This window comes from Bos grunniens, chromosome 1 (assembly GCF_055505025.1).
Source record: "Bos grunniens cultivar Pamir isolate PY7600 chromosome 1, Bosgru_T2T1.0, whole genome shotgun sequence".
NCBI lineage: Eukaryota > Metazoa > Chordata > Mammalia > Artiodactyla > Bovidae > Bos > Bos grunniens.
The window spans coordinates 88402806-88424798 of NC_141165.1; the positions used below are offsets into that span (position 1 = coordinate 88402806).

Below are 21993 nucleotides of genomic sequence, written 5' to 3' on the forward strand. Positions count from 1 at the left end.
CATGGAATTCTCCAGGCCAGAATACTGGAGTGGGTAGCCTTTCCCTTCTCCAGGGGATCTTCCCAACCCAGGGATCAAACCCAGGTCTGCCACATTGCAGATGGATTGTTTACCAGCTGAGCCACAAGGGAAGCCCATAGAAGGTACAATAATAGAGAAAATAAGGACATTATTATTATGAATGTCAGAAGAATGGTTACCTCTAGGGAAGAGGACAGGGCTGTGACCAGAGAGGGGCACACATGGAGTTTATGGAAATCTGGCCATGTCCTGCTCTTATGAACTGCATGGTTATTACATGTACGTTCACTCTATAATTATCTATTCAAATGTTTAGTAATTTTTATGCATTTTTAGTATACCTATTTTACATTAATAAATTTAAGAAAAGGTTTAATGTATACCAGATGTATCTGATTAGGAATGCATTTTATCCATAGTAACCGCTAATCAGACAAGTCTGTAAGTCTCATTTGGTAATAGTGTAAGTCCAATACTGCACATTTCAATAACAATAACAGAAAATAAGACAGTTGCAATATTATCAGTTAAACAAAATATATATGAGAGAAATATTGAATAAGGATTATTTTAAAGTATCTAATATCAGATTGGAAAAGATAAAAACTATTGAAGATACATTAGGTAGCAAGACTGCAGAAACTGACACACATACTCAGCTGAAGAGAGTATAGATTGGTCCAACTTCTATAAGGGGTGGTCTAACAACATCTATCAAAAATTTTAAACACATATTCTACTTCTAAGAAGTTACGCTAGTAATAAACTCATAACTCACAAGCATGAAAAACTACATTTGTATAAGGATTACAGCCCTGTTTGTAGTGGTAAAAGACTGGAACATCCCAGGCACCCATCAATAGAAGACTAGTTAAATAAATTATGGTCCTCTTAAGCAATGGAATACTGTGTAGCCATAAAAAAGAATGACCCAGCTCTACATGTCCTGCTATGAAATTACCCAGATTTGTTACAAGAAAAAAGTATAAAACAGTACTTATTGTTTGTTTACTTGTTTAGACATTTTTAAAAAATAATAAATGTGAGCTTTTATATTTTAAAATAGTATCTCAAGAAAAACACCTAAATTTTAAATCATGTGTATGTATTATTGCTTCAAAAGTTCCTTTAAAAAATTTTGAGTACATCTGCTTAAGGAAAAACAGATTTAATTAGATTATAATGAGGAAGCATAAGAAACTTTTGGAAAAAATTCTGAGGGAACTTTTTAATAGTTCCCATCAGAACTAACAGGTCATTAAAAAAAAGCCTAATTCCACATCAAAACAAAATACTTCTTTTGATACAGATGTATCAGTTGCATTGCTCTTTTACAATCTCTCCATGATTAGAATAATTATTCTAGAGTTAAAACTGATACAAAAGAGGAGAAATAGAAGGAAGATAAACTTCAAGGTCAAGCTCAAATTTCACTTCTGGTGTAAAAGCCATCCTTGGTTCCTAGGCTGTTGTTCAAAGTGCCTATACTTGTTTAAAAAATGTAGCATATTGTGTGATAAGTATATATCTCAACTAACATTCATTGTCCTAGTTTCTCTGATGCTAAGCACAAAAATTGGAACCAAAGAAGTGCCAAGTACAACTGTGTCCTTCCATAAATACAAATAACATGTATATAGCCACTGTATGTGGCATCATATATAAGACACTTGTGGGTGTGAACTCAGGAAACTCTGGGACAAGGACAGAGGTTGTTCTTATATATCCTGAATTTCCATGGTAAATGGTCATCAGTGAACACTCAGTAAAATTCTGTTGAATAAAATTCAGTGTACCTAAATATTTGAAATAATTTTCCATTTTTGTCTCTAGCTAATTTCATTCTTCTCTGTTAACAGATTTTCCTGCTTGATCAGGAGTTAATGGTGGTGCCTACTTCAGTCAGTTCAGTTCAGTTGCTCAGTCGTGTCCAACTCTTTGAGACCCCATGGACTGCAGCATGCCAGGCTACTTATTTGCCTCCTTAATGCATAACCAATCCAGTGGTTTGGACTTTATATGCCCCCGTTGGAAGTACTGTTTTAAATCTAATATTAGAGAACATATGCCTAAAATATTTTTCTTTGAGTGGTTTTCAATACATTTTCATGGGTTCAATAAAGGTGCTTGCTTAATATCTTGTGTGTAATAGAAACTATGACTGTTCTTGTTTTGGGGGGTGCAGGGTGATGGGGAGATGAGTTAGACACTGTATTACAGATTTCAGATTCTACAATTTGAAATAAGTTCCTTGAATAAACTCTTCCCCATTTCTCATCCCCTCATATCCTTCCTCATTATCATCATCATCACCTGTTATTATAACAGTTTCCCCTTTTTTTAAATAACAGTTTTCCTTTGATATTCTTGTTTTATGAGATAGAAGTAATGTTTGGGCGCTATGTGACTACTTCCTGATCTATTCTCTTTGTCTGGAATTTCTACCAGCCAGGAAGGCTGCTGCTGCTGCTAAGTCGCTTCAGTTGTGTCCGACTCTCTGTGACCCCATAGACGGCAGCCCACGAGGCTCCCCCGTCCCTGGGATTCTCCAGGCAAGAACATTGGAGTGGGTTGCCATTTCCTTCTCCAATGCATGAAAGTGAAAAGTGAAAGGGAAGTCGCTCAGTCGTGTCTGACTCTTCGCGACCCCATGGACTACAGCCTACCAGGCCCTCCGTCTGTGGGATTTTCCAGGCAAGAGTACTGGAGTGGGGTGCCATTGACCTTCCCTAACTGAAACTCTACTGACTGCAACTACAGCTCAAAGGTGACAGTGGTAGAAATTCTAACATTCTGGTTTGAAATCATTATGAATCAAGAAGTTAAAAACTGGGGGACTACCTTCAAGAACTCCCACGTTATGTTTTTAAAAGATTTGCTGAATTCTTTTAAAATAAAAGCTGCAATAGTGTCAATCACAGATGCACACACAAAAAATAGATGTAAGTTGCAACGCATTCCAAATATCTCCAATTTGAGTATATTTAGGTTCACATCAACACAAAAGAGAAAGGTTTAAGCAGGCCACCTAGGTGCTTTGTCTGTTTTGTTCACTGCCATAACCTCTTTGTCTAGAATAGCACCTACCAAACAGTAGGAGCTCAATAAACGCTTGATAAGTTAATCAATGAGATTAAAAGATGGCATGCATCAAGGTAATGAGGAAAAGAAAAGGTAATGAACTTTTAACATCCTCTAGTGCTCACCAAGGCAGACTATTGTCCATGTGTAAGTGACTAACAGCAGAGTCTTGAATGAAACTTTCTAAATCCCATTCCTGCAACTGAAAGAAAACCAGCTAGCAGGAGACAGGAAAGGGACAGAAAAACACAGAGCCTGTTTTTTTTTTTCTTCATAATCTTCAGAGTGGAGTACAACCCCTTGCACATGACACAGAGAGCAATGCATATGGGAACATTCAGTAAACGCCCCATAACCAGCATCAGCAGGGGCCATGCAGATTTAGAATTGCTCTTCTGAACTTCTAATCAATGTCTATATGTTGCTGCAATTAGCAGCTTCAAGTAGAACCAATTACAGCATTAATGATGATAATAATAATAATAATGATTGGAGACGAACATTCTGAACTTAGAAAACTCAACTCTAAAAGGGGGAGGCTGAAAACTTGACTATCAACTCTGAATAAGGCCGTGACTACTCCAGCAAAACCAGGGCAACAGAAGATCAGAAAGACTGATTAGCAGAAGGAAGAGTCTGGGTGAAACTACGGAGTGGACACGTGGAATGGGTCTAGTCTTTATAGATCTGCATCTTCCAGCACTTTTCTCAATAGGAAGAGCTATCAGGGCAGAAGTAGGCTGCTCCTCTCAGCAGGCATTTGCTATTTGTTGCCCTGGACCAAAGTCCCATCCTTGGAGTTTTTTTCCTAGTGGCAAGCCACCACAGAGGACAGGCAATCTTGTTTCTCTTGACAAGGCTCTACTTTCTGGCAATAGGATCATATCATCTCACCCCAATGCCACAGAAGTGTAGATCTTCCCATGGCCAGCCTGTGTCCACTATATCCTACTAGTCATGACAGATAGGTGGGCAGTAGCCATTAGCAGTAAGGCAGTGAAGCTAAGCTTCCAGGAAGGAAAAACCCACACAAGCATTTGCAATCTATAGTCAAGATCACAAAAAAACGGTAATATTTATCCACTTATCTACCAAGACTCCCATGTTATGGGAGAAAACATGTCATGTTTGACAGCACAGCACAAATGGGGAAAGGAAGCTCAGCTAAAGCACAACCACCACCTCAAAGCCTCGTTCACCCACCCCATCCACTCTAATCTCACTACTTTGGCTCTAGATGTTCATATCTTGAAATTCCTAAGAGTTCACTTTCACCCCTACCAGGAGAGCTTGCCTCCAGATACCAGAACTCCTAGTGTCATCACCCCCTAGTCATCCAGGAGCACAACATTTAAAAAAACAATATTTCCCAAAGCCTGTTTCCCTCTTACCAGTAGCTTTAAGAAGGTAGATTCAGTCATCTTGTTCTGCACTAAAAGAACTTTTTAACTCAGAAGGAAAAAGGGCAAATGATATGCCAAGAGGTCTGTGCAGAACAGTCCAGTAAAACCCTCGCCCTGAGAGCTGCCACTTCTCTCTGCCTTCAACCTCCAAGCTGGCCCTGCCCTCGACCTGTGCCATCTCCCAGTCCTGTGTCCCTTCTCCCCAGTGTGTCCGACCGGCAGTGTACTCACTTGAGGCTTGTTTGCCTTGGACTGTTGCCAGCTAATCCACTTTAACATCTTGGCTTGATCTCAAATTTTCTTTCTGCTTCCACCAAACTTTTTACAAACAGAATTTAAGTTTGTGCTGGGTGGCAGTAGGGTTGAACTTGTTCTGAAGACTCACGCTCCCACAGCGCTTGGAGGCAGGGATCGGCCTCACCACAGTGCTTTCTGCCCAAGCTCTCAGAATCCGAAAGGGAATTTGCCTAGAGTGGCTTGAAGACTAGGGCAGAATCGCACTCCCACCAAGGCCACTACATGAGTCACAAGTACTTAGTATCGAACAGTCTGTGGTAGGCATCAACACTTGATAAGTTATCTTTCTCCTTTGCAGTCTGGAGACAACTTAAAGAACCACTTTGTACTTTACTTTGGGTTGCTGTAGATTTGCTGGGACTGGGCAGGGAGGTATAGAGGCAGCTGGGAAAGAAGCCAGTACCAATAGTGTTTGTTTTTGCTACAAAGTTTTAGAAGCTGAACTATCAGTTACTACAAAAGTACTATGCTTTTGATTCCATTTAACAGGCAGGAGAGTGACTTGGGCTTCAATCTGAGGTCTGCCAGGAACTGGCTTTGTGATTCTGTGCAAATCACCTTGTTCCCTTTAAACAGGATGGAAACAGAGGGCAAGAGGCTATCTTGGGCTCCATTATTTCCTGAGTGTCTGTTTTCAAACTCCAGAGTTACCTGGAGTCATATCTGGCCTCTGGCCAGCCCTATAGCTATCACACAGAGATCTAATCTACTGACAAATCACCTTTTGCAATTTCCTTATTTCTGGATCATATATTTGCACAATACCACCACTGGAAACCAAGAAATTTGTGGGCTCAGTGCTCTGTGATCTGCCTGTGTACTGCAAACTGCTTCTCACCCGTGGTGGGTTATGAAGATTATTTGCTTTCCAGATGATTGATTGGTAACATTTATGAAGTCTAAGTTTAGGTTTCAGATGTATCCACCTCAGAGGAGGAGTACAACTGTATATCTTTTAAAGGTATTTGTTTAAGAGTTAGAAAATGCTCTGTTACTAGATGGGAGGCAACACAAACCTCTCCCTCTAAAGAAACAGTTTAGGGCCCTGAGATAAAGGGCAGAGTAACAGAAGTGGTGAGGACTCTCCTGGAGACCCATTACATTTTTTCTTTCTAGCTTTTAGCATCGTGCATTTAATAGGCTAGACCTCCAGAAGGTGGATCACCTGCTCAGGCCCCAGGGCTAAATGTCACACGTTGTCACAATCTCATTCTGGAGACTCAAACTTGGGTGGACCATCTTGATGGTTTTCGTTTTTGTTTTGTTTCTTAATGATGATCAATAACTTTATTTTTGTATTTTTATTATTTCATACATTTATTAAGATCAAGTACTTCCTTAGGTATGCATTGAGTTGACCACTAAATTCTTTTGAATACATTTTTAGTAGACCTGTATTACACTGTCTTATTTAGATATATCTGAAAGAAAATTCAAACAAAACCAACCAACCGACCAACCAAAAAAACATATGAAACAAAAACTCTGGTCTTTCTCCAACTAGAAAATGTACCAGTGGCCTCTCTGTGTTCTCTCAAATACCAAACCATATGTTGTAATGTATTTTATAATATGTCTATTAGCTATTGCTTTGGGTTATTTACACCTTCTATATTAACGCAGATAAAGAAGTTTTAAAAAGTATGTCTTCTCTTATAATTTTATTTAATTTAATATAACTAAAAGAGTAGCAACTCTTTTACAGGTCATTGACCCAAATATATCATAAAATTGTGTATATTATACACACACGAAAAATTGTGTATATTATACACACACGAAAAATCTAGGGATATGGCTCATAACGCATTATTCCCTTTATAACAAGTTATATCCTGCTGGTGTAGTGCATCATCTTGACTTTTTTTTTTTAAAGAATTTGCTAAGTGAAAAATATTACAATGTGTGAACTGATAGGATTTTTATTAGTCTTGACACTGTTGAGTCTCCACATTTCCAGATATTTGGTTTTTATCCTTAGTGGCAAAAGCCAGTGATCTGTAGGCCCTTAAAACTCAAGTCACCACAGTCATCTGGACAGTCTCCTTTGCTTCACACCCTCTTTTGTACAGGATCTTGGCTAGTCCTTCAAAATCCCAGGAAGCTGAAATCACTGCCTTCACTGTACAGACTTGGAGACGGAGGCATGGAATGATTAAGTGACCCGTTCAAGGTCCTGCCACTGTAAGCAGTCAGGGACTGAATGCGTGCCTGATTCCCCAAGCCATCTCTTCTGTGCAGCTGACACCTTCGTAGCCCACTCAGACTCTCTTTCCTGCTGGGGCTGCCATGCTTCAGCTCTTTGCATGTTGGCTGCTAACAGCTCACAGCTGCCACAAAAGACCAGTCCTTTGCCTCAAGGTAGGGCAGATTTTGGGTGCCATTCACACTCCAGCTCCAGGAGGGATCAGGCTGAGCTGGACTCCAGCTGAAGCCACGTGCACATTTGCCTTAGCTCCTTCTACAATGGGCCCTGTTTCCTGCCCCTTTCCCTGAAGGGGCACCAATAAACTCCATGCACAGGAATCCCGGTCTCAGACTTTGCTTCTAGGGAACTGGAACCAGTATGCTCTCCTTCCTCCCAAGAAGCCCTATATCCAGCCTTATTCTCTGGAGAATTTTTCTACTTAGGAGCCCAAATCTTTATTTTTAAAGATATTAGTTTATTTTATTTGGCTGGGATCTTTCTTTAGTTGTGGCATGTGGGAGCTTCTTCCGCAACCAGGGATCAAACCTTGGCCCCCTCCATTTTAAGAGCACAGAATCTTAGCCACTGGGCCACCAGGGAAGTTTTCCTATGAGCCCATTTAAATGGAGAGTCTATTTTTCTCTCCCCCTATCAACAATAATCCCTACAAGGAAACTAACTTCTTACATTTAAGGCAAGTTCTTCCAATTGCAGCATTAGCCCACTTTTTCTTACAAGAAAAACCTAGGAGCCTTTTTTAGCTCTTGTTAATAGCAGAAGACTAGAATGCCATCCTTTCTCTTTCTGGTTATTTACCTTTCCTCCTTATATAGGAAAGCAAGCCAAAGGAGGGCTTGTTCATTCACTGCTGCCCTCTCAGCATGGAGAGCCGCACCTGCTATGCAGCAGAGCATGAACGGAGAGCACAGCAGAGCATAACAGAGCATGAGTGGAGAGAGATGAAATAGGCCAGTGCACGGGCGGGGCCCTCACCAATATACCAATGTGGGCGCCAGACCCTCTCTGACTACATCCCTTGCACCCAGTGGCCTGCTCTGTGCTTCCAGAGTACATGTGTCAGGATCACCAGGGTCTGATAAACCAGGTGGGGCTCTTTAGTAAAGAAGTTCTTTCCCAGAAGGCTTCTGCAGCCAGGCTGCCCTGCTCCTTGTTAGTGGTATTGTGTTACCGCAGTGAGTGACCTTGTAGGAATACTTTGTCCCCTTAGTCTGGCCCTTGCCATCTCTAAACAGAATATTTCCTCCCAAACAGTAGAACAAAGTTTTGGTCATAACTCATTACACTGATTTGACAGTTGAGAGTTTAAACACTTCTGAGTTGTATTCTGAAATCTCCAGGCTTCTCTAGGCATTTCCCTGTCCCCCTTCAGCACGTTGTCATTATCAGCCCACCTTGTAACTTAGATCATATTTGCTTGTTTTTGAAATCCCTCATTCAAGTCACAGTCAGCACTGGGATGTTTCAGCAGTATTCTTCTGTTATAATTTTTGCAGAGAATAGCACTTGCAGCTCAATTTCCTGTCTCCAGCCAGCCTGAACATGTCTAGAAATTCACAGCGTATTTTGGATGGAGAGCACCCTTCCTAGGAGGGGTTTGTAATGTTCAATTCAATAAGCACTTACTGAGCACCTCTGGCACAGCTAGTCTAAACAACATATACATGCATAGAGACTGTCACTGCCTAGCTGGCTACTTCTGTACCATTAGTTGGTAATTATTTGGCAGACACCCATCTTGTTCAACGACAAGACACTTCTTCACTACTACCTTATTACTCAGCCTTGCTTGACTAGAATTCTATGATTCTGGATTTCTCTGAAATATGGTAGCAAACTTCCACCACCTAATACATGTATAAGCAAGAGGGTCTTGTAGTCATGTCCAGAGTACCATGAGCATAGTCTGGACAGAATAGGAAGGGGCTCAGACCCAGAGCTCTATGGACAAAGTAAGGACATCCATTTGCCTTCAGGGAAATGACACTTTTACACAGGACAAGGATAAAGTAGAACCTAATTATGCAGACCCATTTGAGAGCAGAACAAACAAAACTTTGGGGAAAGCTATTCATATCATTTACTGGGGCACCCATGTTAGCTTTGTCAGAATTTAATGCAGAATTAAGAATACTAGACTGATTCCTCATCAAGGGAGGACATACCACAAGCAATTCCAGCTTCTCTGTTATAGAGGAAAATGGGGGCGTTCCCTTTCCTAAAAGGAAGAGTCAGACAAGGATAGATCCAAGTTTCAAAACCTGAGTGGGAAATGAGGAAGGGCCAGGTGTTCGTCATTTGTTGGTCTTCTGTTCTCAATCTTGTCTTCATAGTCAGAATTTGGATGCAGTCACAAAAAGTATGTTTAGCCAATAATGCTGGGGAATGCATCTGATACACTGGACAGAATAACTCTGTATTCAAAACATGCTGGAATATGGATGGAATTAAACAAGAGAACATCTAATAGACATTAAATAGTCCAACACTCAGGTTACTAAGTCACCTTCCCAACTAAGAGCGGGCCACAAAAACAGGCAAGGAGATTCCACGAGTCAGCATTGTACATCCTACTATACAGGGTAAAACATCTTAGGGAGGGAGGGCAGGCACTGTCGCTCTAGAACAATAAGCTGAATTTGCATTGGTTAGTTCACATCTAATGTACTGTATGTCACTCTGCAGGCCCCATTTTATATAGATCATTATATACTAGAGTAAATCCGAGGAAAGCAACCAGCATATGGAAAGGTCTGAAAATATATTAATAGAAAGAATAGCTGGAGAAACCGAGAACTTCTAAAAAAGAAGATTAAAAAATAGAAAAAACAAGTCAACTGTCTTCAAATATCTAAAGCTTTAGGGGTTACCACTGGCCAAAGGTGATACAATTTGAGGATTAAAATGAAATACCTGAGAATAATGGATCATAACCCATTAGATAACAAAATAAACCAAGAGCCAATGCTAACAACAAATAGCTACATTTTAGATTCTAAGGCCTAGCAAATGGAAAGTGGAGTAAAGTTGTTCTATTTATATTCAAGCAAACTGAAGCTATGTCCCTTTAGGTCTAATATAGAAAAAACTTTTTGACATTTAATGAACCATGGACCTGGAGGGCAGAACTCTATTCAAGAACTTCCAAAGATCTTTAATCTGCTAAATAATCAAGTACTCTTATTCACAGTCTCTAGATTTCTATTTCCTTTCTAATAAGATCGAAAGTTAATCTTTACTGAGTGTCTAATAGGTAACAACTAAACATATTTTACTTAACCTTCCCAAAGACTCAGTGAGATGGGTATTATCTTTGTTTTATAGATTGGGAGATTAAGGTGCAATAACTCGTGCAACGTGACACAAAGGGCAAGTGCCAGAGCTGGTATTTGAGCCCAGGTGTGTCCACACTCCTTCTACCCTACCCCACACACAGAGGACACATAAAGTGATTGCAGAGGTGTCTTAGGGTCCCACAGGTCCCGAAGGCCATCCGTCCTGGCCCTTTGATGGTTATGTTCACCATCTATCCAGCTCACAGTTCTACTATTCTCATTCCTCTGGATTAGAAGAAAAAGACTGGGGCTTTTCTAGAAACTCACTGTTAAAATAACCCTGATCTCTATGAGGTATCTCTGCCCCGTCCCTTCCCCACAGTCATCTTGTCTGCCCTCCTGCTGAATATGACTCAGCCTACCTGAATTAACCTGTTTTCTCTTTCTCTTCTTCAGAGTCTATTCAGCTGACTCCTTGGAAACCAGTGAAGACTAGTTTCCAGGTCTTGTGGTATAGTTAGGGGGAAAATTTAACACTGTTGATAACATTTATAAATTCAAAGATACCAATAAACAGTTTCTCTGATGAAGGGCAGTGCAGGTCAAAGGGACACATGGCTGTCCCATTCTCACTGCTTAGTGTCAGAAGAGTAAGAACATTCTAATTACGGTACATGGTTGCAGACAGGCCCTCCCTTTATTTGACTGTTCCTAAGTGATTTTCCAGGTTTCCTGGCGGAACACAGAATCTCTCTTCATCTTCCAACCTACTGCTCATATTTCCCAAAGGCTGAGAAGGTAATTGGGAATTGACCAGTCTTCCAGCTGATCAAAGCTTTTTGCTTGAAGTAAGGAAACTTCCAGGTTTCTTTAGCATATTTATAAATACACTATTTGTATGTTTGGCTGCTTTCAGACCACCTGTTTCAGCTTCTTCTTCATTCTAGAGTTCCCTGCCTGCTCTGTTCATTCCCCAAGTACTTCCTGAGCATCCCTGTGTGCTATGTGTCGAGGGGACAGCCGTGAAACAGACAGACATAACCCCTGCCCTCATCAGGGCTTAAGAGCCTGGCTATAGAGACATACATGAAACGAAAATTACACAAATAAGAATTCACACTCAACAAAGAGTCCACATGTCTCTACAGTATCCAGCACAGAGCTTGGCACGTGGTGGGTGCTTTTTCACGAGTATGTGCCTGGAAGTTTTGTGGAATGTGAAGAAGGACCTACTAGCTGAGTTCATCTTAGCACTGGGAGCTCAAAGCTTTGACTTTTAGAGCGAGGAGAAAACATGACAGTGAATCAGGGAGACATGGGTTCTAGTTTCTGCTTTTCTACTCGCTGCTAGGATTTTCTTAGGTGAGTCACTCAGACTTTTTGGCATCAGTTTCCTCACTTGTGAATAACGTGTAACTATCAGGGTTCCTCATTAATAAAGAAGTGGCTGCTGTCAGAAGTGATCTACTCTAACTGCAATCACCCTGCTAGAAGACAAGGAAAGGCTGGAGTGGAGGCTTCCTAAGACAACTCTTTGGCCGAGGTGTCTAAGGGCCATACGGAAGACAAAGTAGCAGCCTGAAGGGAAGCATCCCCCGGATGACCACCATGGAACTAATAGGCTGCTAGGCTGAACATGGGAAACATGATCACTTACCACCCACCGACTGCTTAAAAAGAAACACTTTCATTCATAGGATACTCTAGGTTATACTTCTAAACAACCAACGGGAGGAGAAAGGAAGTACAGAAATAGTTTTCTTTGTATGTTTAACAAGTAGAAAAATCCAATTTTCCATCTACTCTGATAGTCAAAAATGAAAGCAGGATGTCAAATAGAATTGATTACCCTGCATGTCCTTGAACACTAGTCTAGAGAATGATTTTGCACCATGATCTTAGGAAGTTTCCAGTAAGAAAAAAAAAAAATTTTGGAAAAATCCTAATAAATGCAGATTATCCTAAAAAAAAGTGTCCCTAATTTAGAAAACTGAAATGAAGTCAGGACACAGCATGTTGCCTGAGGCTGGAGGACTAAGGCCAAAATACTCAGTCTAGAAACTAGGATCAATTAGCCTTTGAAAACCCCTACCTTTATTAATAAAATCCCTAGTATTCAGAAAAGGATCATCTCATACTCTTCTGACCTTCAGGTAAACAGATGAGAGGAGGGTCAGAGACAGAACCTTCCCCGGCTCCTGATGCACATTCAGACCACTGAACTCCTCCCGTGGCTTGAGCAAACACTCCGAGTCTCTGCTACATTCTCCTTTCTTTGGCTCCTCATCAGAGCTCCTCTTACTCACTTGCTCCAAAATGTAAGAGAGCAAGTGACCAGGTTTTCTCCTGAGACAACTACATCCCTCCACATTTTTTCAAACATCACTTCCTGGTCCTCTGTCCCTTAGGAACTGAACCCCAGTACTCTGGCCAAAGAAAGGCATCATTTTCACCAGAGTGCCTTCAGACAGGAGGCCCCTTCCAACTGGCATCTCTGTGGCCATTTCCAAAGTCACTGGTCTTGGTCTAACTTCGGGATGAGCCAGTCACAGCCACTAAGGTCTCTGGAAACTATCCCAGTCTCAGCTTCCTGAGTTCCAGTCTCCCAGAAAGCACAGCCTAATAAGTGCCACTGGGGCATCTCAGGAGAGGAAACCCAGACTCGCTCTCCACTCTCCCCAGTGCTGCTAAGCTTTGATGGCATGAGAGGGCTGGCTGGCCCCTCAATCTTCTGTCCCCTCAGACAAAATCTCCACGCTGTAGCATATCTCCTCCAGTCCTCCAGCTCTTTCCCTCTGGCCGCCACAAAGGCCACTGGCTACTGAGGTCAGGTTCCACCGTGGGAGACATTCCCCCATGGGTGGCCCTCCAGGAGTGGTTAAGCCAGTAGGAAGTCTTGGGGAGGAAGGTTGGCTGTAGCATATCTCCTCCAGCCCTCCAGCTCTTTCCCCTCTGGCCGCCACAAAGACCACTGGCTACTGAGGTCAGGCTCCACCATGGGAGACATTCCTCCATGCGTGGCCTTCAGGAATGGTTCAGCCAGTAGGAAGTCTTGGGGAGGAAGGTTGGGGCACTGGCCTACCTTGTCACTGTCCGCTGTGTTCTGGGAGGTCCTAGAGGCAATGGAGATGGTGTCTGGCTGGCTGCTCCCATCCCCCTGGCTGTCAACATCCTCCACTCCATCCCTGCAGGAAGAAGAGAAAAACAGCAGGGGTGGGGGTGGGGGGAACAACTGTGGGTTTAGAGCACACAAGGATTTCCAGCTGGTCTGGCAGAGCAGAGCCTTAGCACTTTTTAGCAGGGATTTGTCTAAAATTATCCCACTAAAGGAAGCAGTCCCATGTGATTTTCAATGATGTCACTTCTTGCGCTTAGCAAATACATAATCACTATGTTGATAACTGAATACAAAATGACTCTCTATAACTCTTCTGGCCCATGGTACAGAGGGGGCAGCTATTTATTTTCACTAGGAATGGGTCTATAATAGCCAGTAGGGAGAAGCACCTGCTTCTAAGCACCTGCTTAGAACCTAGGCTTCTCTCCAACTGTCTGGGTCATCTGCAACAATCCCAGAGCTCAGGGCATTCAAATAGATTTTGTGCGTGCTGTAACAGGATGGGGGTGGTTTATAGCTGGCTTATAAAGAGAACAGAACTGAGAAGAATTTTTTTTGACCTGTGCTTCTCTTGCTTAAGAAAATTGGGTGGGATATTTTCTCCAGGGGAGATGATCCTTGGGAAGGTCCTTATGTTGGACCCTCAACTCCTGTGTCTGGAGAAAGAGTTTATTGCCTTCATTTTGGTGGGTCTTACTGATCGCATGCTTATTTATGATGACTTCTTATTAACATAGAAAGCCAAGGCATCTTCTCAAAGATAAGAGGACAGTCACAGATTCTGCAGCAGCTCTGGAGCCAGCTGTGCTCCTGAGGGTCTGACAGGACAGTCTCCCAAGTGTACTCCTGGCCTTTGGACCCCTTCCTAGGCCCCTGGACCATTTCATTCACATGCTCCCTCAATTCTGCTGCTTTACAACTGGGTCCCAATCCCATACTGAACACAAAGGCTGGGCCAAGGGGCATTAGCGGTCTGGCAACTGGTGAAAGCCAAAGGGTCCATGTCAGGAAAAACTGGAGGTGTGGGCCAGGGGTTGGATAAATCAGCACAGGAAATGACAGCACTTCCTATGGGGGGTCTATGTGAAAGTCATACCCTTGCTGCTACTTTAGAAAAATATGGCCTTAGGGGAAATGGGAACTCACTGCCCGAGAGTGTTACTCCATGGGCAACATTTATTGAAGCTGTCTCATCAAAGTCTACACAATTACAATCTACAGTGTGGGAGAACATGGACATGTGTGTGCATGTGTGCATACATGTGATGCATATGTACATACACAGAGAGTGCTAATCATAAGAAGTTTCTCCCACTCAGAATAATTCTAAGTCGACTGTTTTCTCACCACCACTTGTGGGCTTGGGAAATGCCAACTTATTTTAATAATATAAGCCACACGTTCGTAGGAAGGAAAATCTGCTGTAAAAAAAAATTACGTGATGCGTTTCAAAACCAAAAATAAAGGACATTTAGATCATCTGTTATTTTAGATATCTGGAACACTGCTCCCCACCATTTGTAGATAGTTCCGAGCTGGCTGTACTTCCTGCTTCCTACTATTCTGGCCCATTGCAGGACCTTCTGGTCCACTCCAGATGAAGCTAGTTCTGGGGAAGGTGAGGAGCCTAGCCAGGAGGGTAGGAAGTATTCCCCAAGCCAACCCATTCCTCTGTAAACTCTGTCCCCATATATAGGGAGCCAAGCTAATGAAATAACACAACACCTGGCTGTTCTCTGCAGAGTCCACCAAGGTTTCTCACTCTCTCATCACCTGACAACGACCAAGGCAAGGCATGAGGCATTTCCAAGGTATGTCCATCCCATGTTCTAGAAATGCTCAAATTCTACTAGAGGAGAAAGGGGCTCTTTCCCTGGACAGCCTTGCCTGAATATCCTTTCCCATCAAGGTTCTGGACCTTGACTTCCTTATAACTGTTTTTCATTCTCTCTTTTATTGAAGTAAAGACTCGCTACAGAAGGATCCGTCTCTAGCACTAAACTAATTGTGCCCCTTACCCTGACACAGGTAACTGAAAATAACCCCTCCCCAGCACAGTCATAACTGTTCTTTCAGCACCTAGAAGGGGCCTTATCCTGGCCATGCATGTCCTGGGGCTCCTGCCCCTGGGGGAATCTCTCTCTACCTTAGCCACACCCTTCTTTTGACTACCATCTCTCCTGGTGGCTCCCTGGCTTGTGTATGCTGGCTGGTACCAAAGGGTCAACTAAATCTTCTGAATTTATTCCATTCATGAATAGGAGAGAAGACAGCCTGTTATCACCAACATCCATAACCTCCAGAACTCTGTTTTTACTTTTTTTTTTTTTCTCGAGTTTTCCAAAATTGACATGAAGTTTTTCTATTCTTTCTTTTAAAGTGCCCTCCAAAGAGTCATTGAAAGTGACTGTCACAAGGAGACTTGAGAAAGAAATACTTAAGCAGTCACCCACTGGTATAGGGAAAACTGGGATTCAGAAGGACCCAGAGAGATGAAGATATTTAAAAAAAAGTCATCTTCTGCCCAATCACAAGGCTTGCCTCAAATGAAAGAAGATGAGGGCTTGACAGGGGTGGGGGTGTAGAGTAAGAGCTGCAGTGATGGCATACCCCTGCCTGTCACAGCCCTTCACTGTCTAGCTGGTCCAGAGAGCCCTCCCCTCAGCCACCTCCCTCCCAAAGCCTTCCCCATACACTTCACTCTAGTGCCCATCACAAGTCCTCTCTCCATGATGCCTGCAGCATTTCCCGTCCCTACCGGTGGTCCTGGCTCTTCTTGTTTAATTATCCCACGTGTGAGACATGCCTGTCAGATGGTTCTTGAGCGAATGGACTCCCTTTTATATTCCTGGGGTACCCAACACACTCAGGTGCTCACTGAAGCTCTGCTGAGTATAACTGACAGTGATGGGTGAGGTGCTTAAGAGGAGGTGACTCCTCTTAGGTAGAATTCAGTGGGGTGTCACAGAGAGGGGTGCACCACCCCCACAGAAGCAAAGGTTTACCCCACCCCCGCTCCCTGAAGCCTGTGAGGCTGTGCTAGGGGCAGAGACCCTGGTTACCTCTTACTATTGTTCCTCTGTTTGGCTGGTGTTTTGGGGAGCTGAATTGGCTCCTTCAAAGCTCCTTTCAGGTGAATGATCCTTTCTTGAATCACCTCTCGAATGTTCTTGATCCACTCCTGCTTGGTTTCTATGTTGGAGGCCTGCAGTGCCACAGGGAGAGACAGTAAGAACCTCATTTCCCTCAATCCACCGAAACAGTTCTCAACCCTTCTCTTGCAGGCTTAATCCATCATTGGTCAAGGATATCAAATGTTGGAGGGGTTTATTTCTCTGTTTGTTTTTTTTTTTTAATTTTTTATTATTGTTATTATTATTATTTTTTACTTTACAATATTGTATTGGTTTTGCCATACATCAACATGCATCCGCCACAGGTATACATGTGTTCCCCATCCTGAACCCCCCTCCCACCTCCCTCCCCATACCATCCCTCTGGGTCATCCCAGTGCACCAGCCCCAAGCTTCCTGTATCCTGCATCGAACCTGGACTGGCGATTCGTTTCTTATATGATATTATACATGTTTTAGTGCCATTCTCCCAAATCATCCCCCCACCCCTGGTTTTATACTTGTGACTTCAATCCCACGGACATGCTTTTCCAACTCCTTGAACAGGGCTCTGACCTCAAGACTCAATGCAAACTTCGACAGGGTCATTTTCAAAGTATTTAATAACTTTGGAGGCACTGACCAACAGTGATATCTGCCCCTGCTGGACCAAGGATTAACACTTCAGTTACTGGATTCTGGGGAGGTCTGGAGAACACAGGAGGGGCAACAAGGGGGTGTTTGGAGGCAGCAGCCACTTACCAAGTGGATATATAGACCTGGATATACTGGTCTAACTCGGATACACTTATATCGAACCTGGATATAAGTCCAACGCCCATATGACTACATAGGCTTGTACTGACTGCGTTGGTCCCAGGTTTTTAGGCTAGTAAACCTGTTAATTGAAGGCACTGCTGTCACTCCATGAATACCCCATTTGTCTTCATGGAAGTCTGTTCAGGTACTTCTTCCTCATGCCGGGCAGCAGCCATGCTGACAACTCAGAGTGAACAAGTGTGAAGCTTGCTCAGGGCTGGCCCATGTCTTCCTTGGTGATGAGCACTTCCCTGAGAAGCACACAACTGATGGATGTGCCACGTGCAGGATCTGTCCTCGGTTTCACTAGCGTGACCACAAGTGCTCACTCAGCTCCCCGTGATGTGTACTCTGGGGAGCTGAGTGGACTCCTTAGGGACCCTTCTCAACACTCCTCTCAATCGGCCTAGTTCCCATGCTTGCTCGTATAATTCACTAGAGTTTCTAGAATGTAAGGGTCTATATCTCACACACAGCCTCCACTGAGCAGAATACCTTATATGCGGAAGGTGTTCAGGAAAGAAATGTTGAATGAATGTAGAGCAAAACAAGGTGACTTTTGCCAAAGGTCAGTTGTCATCCTTGACACTTGAAGTGGCCACATGGGCAGAACATATTTAAGTGGGCCCCACTAAGGCCATTCCCTGCCTTCTTCCTTCCACACGCCAACAAGTACCTGGACTTAGAGACCAGTAGTCTGAGATTTTAGGCTACTTTCATGATAGAATTTGTGTCTGAACATCCATGTGGGGCTGCCCTCCTGAGGGAAGCCCAGAGGCCCCAGCTTTTAGGCATATCCTGCCCACATCCCTCTAAGCCCCCTTTGGTTACCCCCAACCCTGGTCTTGTGCCCAGCAGAGAGCAATACTTACTTTCAGCACTGTTTTATTGTCTGAGGATGGGGTGCGCCCAGACCACAAGGCGAATTTGCAGGGATCGCCCTCTACGTGTTCGGTTACACCCAGCTCTGAGGTCTGTAGACAGGAAATGCCTGTGAGAGGCGGGGAAGGGGAGGGCGGTGGGGAGACTTAGGGCTGGGGTGGGAAGGGAAAGGCAACAGAGAGGAGAGGACCGAGGGAGGGGCTCTGTCAATCAAACTTAAACAGACCAGATGTTCTGTTCTTCTACCCAGGATGAAAGGACCTACAGGCACGTGCCTGATGAGCAGGTAGCAGGGAGGGAGGGTGAAGAGGGAGGCGCCCACGCCAACAGGAAGAAGAAAGGTCAGCTCTAAGATGCGGAAGTGGGCTGAGGGGGCACTTTCCAACTAGGATGCCTTTCGCTTGTCCAGGATGGTGTTGGTGTGGCACCAGGGGAGAGACGAGCAGAGTGTACAAGATCCCTTCCTGCCCAAGGGAGCTAGCAAATGGGGAGACTCGTCTGACCCCACCTGCCCCACCTACCAGTAGCTTGTTCTTGTAAACATATTTTGTGTGTCCTGAAGAGTCTTTGATCTCCTTGCTGAAAACCAAGGAGATCTCAAAGAGGAATAGGTGTCGCTCCCGCCCTTTCCGGATCAGCGACTTGGGGTCCCACACTTGAAAGGCATCTTGTAAAATCAGCTCCCCCTGCACGTCCAGGTTCTCGTCGAACCCTGAAAAAAACCCGTTTCCAGTCTGTGTGATTTCTCCACCACATGTGGGCCCCTTGCTCCAGTCCCCTCTTGGAGGCAGGCTTCCTGACAGGGACCCCTCAGCTCCCACACTTTTCTCTCAGGCTGATTCCTGTGGCTCCTGCACACCTCAGAGGACAGCTCTATGGCACTGGGATCAGACCCCCTTTCTGCCCCAGGTCTCCTCTACCGAACCAATGTCAGGGGAATCTCATGCAGAGCTCCAGAGCAGTCTCCCCCAGCCTTCTGCCAGCCGGGGAGTGCCTGCAAGGGCAAACGCCATCTCTCCTTCTCCCTCCACAGCTCCCGCTGTAGCTGACCTGGAGCCCAGAATGGGGCTGACGACACACACTGCCTTCGTGCCCCCGACTCCACTCCATTTGTTGTCACTTCATTTCCTCATTTCTTATGCTCCATTCCTAGGACTTCCCTTTGATAGCTCCTGTACTATGCGGTGCACAAGCCTTCAGCAATTTATATTCGTATCATTTTAACGGAGGTTCTGAAACTTTATTGTGTATAAGAATCACCTAAACTGATTATGAAAACACATAATCAATTCTTCAATCCCTAAAAGACTGGGATTCAGTAGGAGTGGGGTGGAGCCCATGAATTTGCACTTCTAAACAAGCTCTCAGGTGCTGCTGCTGTTGGTCCATAGAGCCTACCTGAAGTACCTGGATCCAGAATACAGGTCAGGCACAGGCTGGAGGAGAAGGTGCTCAGAGAGGCAGACGTGGGGGAGGGGTGGGGAGCAGGTGTGAACAGAAGAGTAGGAGGTGGAGAAGGTGAGATACTAGGAATAGATGCAGATAGTCAGTGCTCAGTCTGGAGAAGGTAATCATGGCTCCTCTGCATGAAGAAGTGGGCTTCCCGTGTTAAGAGTGGTCAGGATATACTGAAACCAGACCAAGTCTTTGGCAGTGCTGGGGTAAGGGGCAGGGAAGGAAAAGTGGTCTTGAAGAGAGGAATGCCCCACAGGGTTACTATGTACAACAAAGAAGACTTGCCTCCCTTATCTCACCTGTTTGCCAGCCCAGGTTGGGATATGGAATATTAACTCATCTAACAGTTTTGACCATGGCTGCTCTGCCCTCATCTGCTGGGTTTTGTGGTGTTGGGAGTGCTTTATTGTCTCACTATGCCAGGTTTCTGGGTCCCTAGAACATGGTTCCAGTGGACTGAAGGAGCTTTGACAAAGTCCCATCAGTTTTATCTGGCTGGACTTGACTCACCTGCTACGAATGGGTGAGGGTAGTTGCACACAGACATGAATGTACTTGATGCCACTGAATTGTACATTTAAAAATGGTTAAGATGGTAACCTTTATGTTATATGTGTTTTAAAAGAATAAAAAAGAGAGAAGGACAAGGCTAAAGACAGTGTGTGTGTGTGTGTGTGTGTGTGTGTGTGTGTGTGCGTGCGCAGGATTTCTGCTTATTATGATGACAAGTGCGATGCAGATGCTATGCAGATGAACAGGACTGCTATGGGTCAGGGTTTTCACACCTTTACAGTAAGGATGATGATGGCTTGTCCTACTCTGGCTCTCAGGCAGCAGGTTGTCCACATATCTGATGCGACACAGGCCTGGGGCTACCTGGAGGCAGGTGATAGCTGAGCTGGCCCCTGTGGATCTCCTCTCACACTTCCCCAGGACCTATGGAACAACTTGCCATTTCTTCTCTCTTCCAGCCTGGCACTCTGCATGACTTCACACCACTTCCCCCCCATGACGCCAGTTCCACAGCTTTAGGAAAGGAGGAGGCTCCCCGGGAGGCTGAGCGCACAGCTACCTTCCAGCATGCTGACGTGCATGGCGTCGTTGGCTCTCTTTGGGACACTAAGCATCACCTCCAGGCCTTCCTTGAGCTCCCCTTTTCCTTCTTCACAGCAAGTTAAAAGTTCCTGTGAAAAGGTCCAGACACAGTTAGAACAGTTTCCCCCAGCTTCCCCAGCCTCCCACTACCTAACCCCTCAAGGCAATTATATACCAGTTCCTCAAGGAATTATGTGCTGTGTGCTTAGTCACTCAGTTCTGTCCATCTCCTTGCAACCCCATGGACTGTAGCCCACCAGGCTCCTCTGTCCATGGGGATTCTCCAGGCAAGGATGCTGGAGTGGGTTGTCATGCCCTCCTCCAGGGGATCTTCCCAACCCAGGGATTGAACACAGGTCTCCCACATTGCAAGTGGATTCTTTACTGTCTGAGCCACCAGGGAAGCTAGCTTCATTGTCTGTGATGGTCCCCTCTGGGAACCCCTCTGGGGTGGAGAGGTTATCACCAAAGAATTCAACCACCATGCTTTTCCCAGACTGAGTTTCCTCAGCTCAATCTAATCCAACTAACTCAACCCAACTCCCAAGTGGCTGGCACTAGAAGTGAGCAACTAGGGTATTCTCTGTCACCCAACTAACCTGAGGTCAGGGAATACCCCTGGCAAAACATACAAACAGAGGTGCAGTACTATGCGATCATAGAGGACACACAGCACTCACACATCACTGCACGCCAACCTCCAGCACCACGTTTACTGACACACCTCTACCACCTGAATGACTTCTTCCACACTGGGAACAACTAGGGATTATGGAAAGTATAGGTTTATAGCTTTTCAGAGTCCTAAAAGATTTTTAGATTATATGTATTAGATGTCGGCCCAGGGCCAACAGATAGGATCATGGACTAGTCCCTGGATTGTCAAATGAGGACACTGTGCTCAAGAGGGACATGGGTTTTGCCCAGGTTATAGAACTCATTGGAGGCCATGTAGAGGCTTGAATCCAGGTCTCTTGAATCCAAATCCAGTACTCCATCCACCAGGCCAACCTGCCTTCCCCCTGTCCTCCTGGACCATGCTCTCTCTTTAACATCTCCATTGGAGACTAGGTCTTTACCCTTTCCATAAAAGATATATAATATCTGGTTGATGGAGAAAAGATAATTTCCAACTATCCTAGTAACCATAAAGACCATTTGAAATGATTTCACTCAAACCAGAGGAATGCTGGCTTTCACTTTTCCTATCAGGGTTATCATATCTTGC

General features: G+C 44.3%; 1 protein-coding gene across 46 annotated transcripts in view; it reads right to left on the bottom strand.

The window, feature by feature from the left end:
* KALRN (kalirin RhoGEF kinase) overlaps positions 1 to 21993 on the bottom strand; it is a 692908-nt gene that overhangs the window by 196262 nt on the left and 474653 nt on the right. For 44 of the 46 annotated variants that reach the window (XR_015164343.1, XR_015164397.1, XR_015164395.1 and 41 more), the window contains exons 29-33: positions 20743 to 20854; positions 18737 to 18927; positions 18206 to 18307; positions 16464 to 16606; positions 13366 to 13468 (exon numbers count right to left, since the gene is read on the bottom strand). Coding sequence is in view for 37 of the 46 variants with exons in the window: in XM_086402125.1 (XP_086258251.1) it covers positions 13366 to 13468; positions 16464 to 16606; positions 18206 to 18307; positions 18737 to 18927; positions 20743 to 20854 (651 nt within the window). In the remaining 9 variants the exon portion in view is untranslated. Of the gene's footprint in view, positions 1 to 13365; positions 13469 to 16463; positions 16607 to 18205; positions 18368 to 18736; positions 18928 to 20742; positions 20855 to 21993 lie in introns of all 46 variants that reach the window. The other 2 variants (XR_015164413.1, XR_015164412.1) reach the window with 1 other exon arrangement.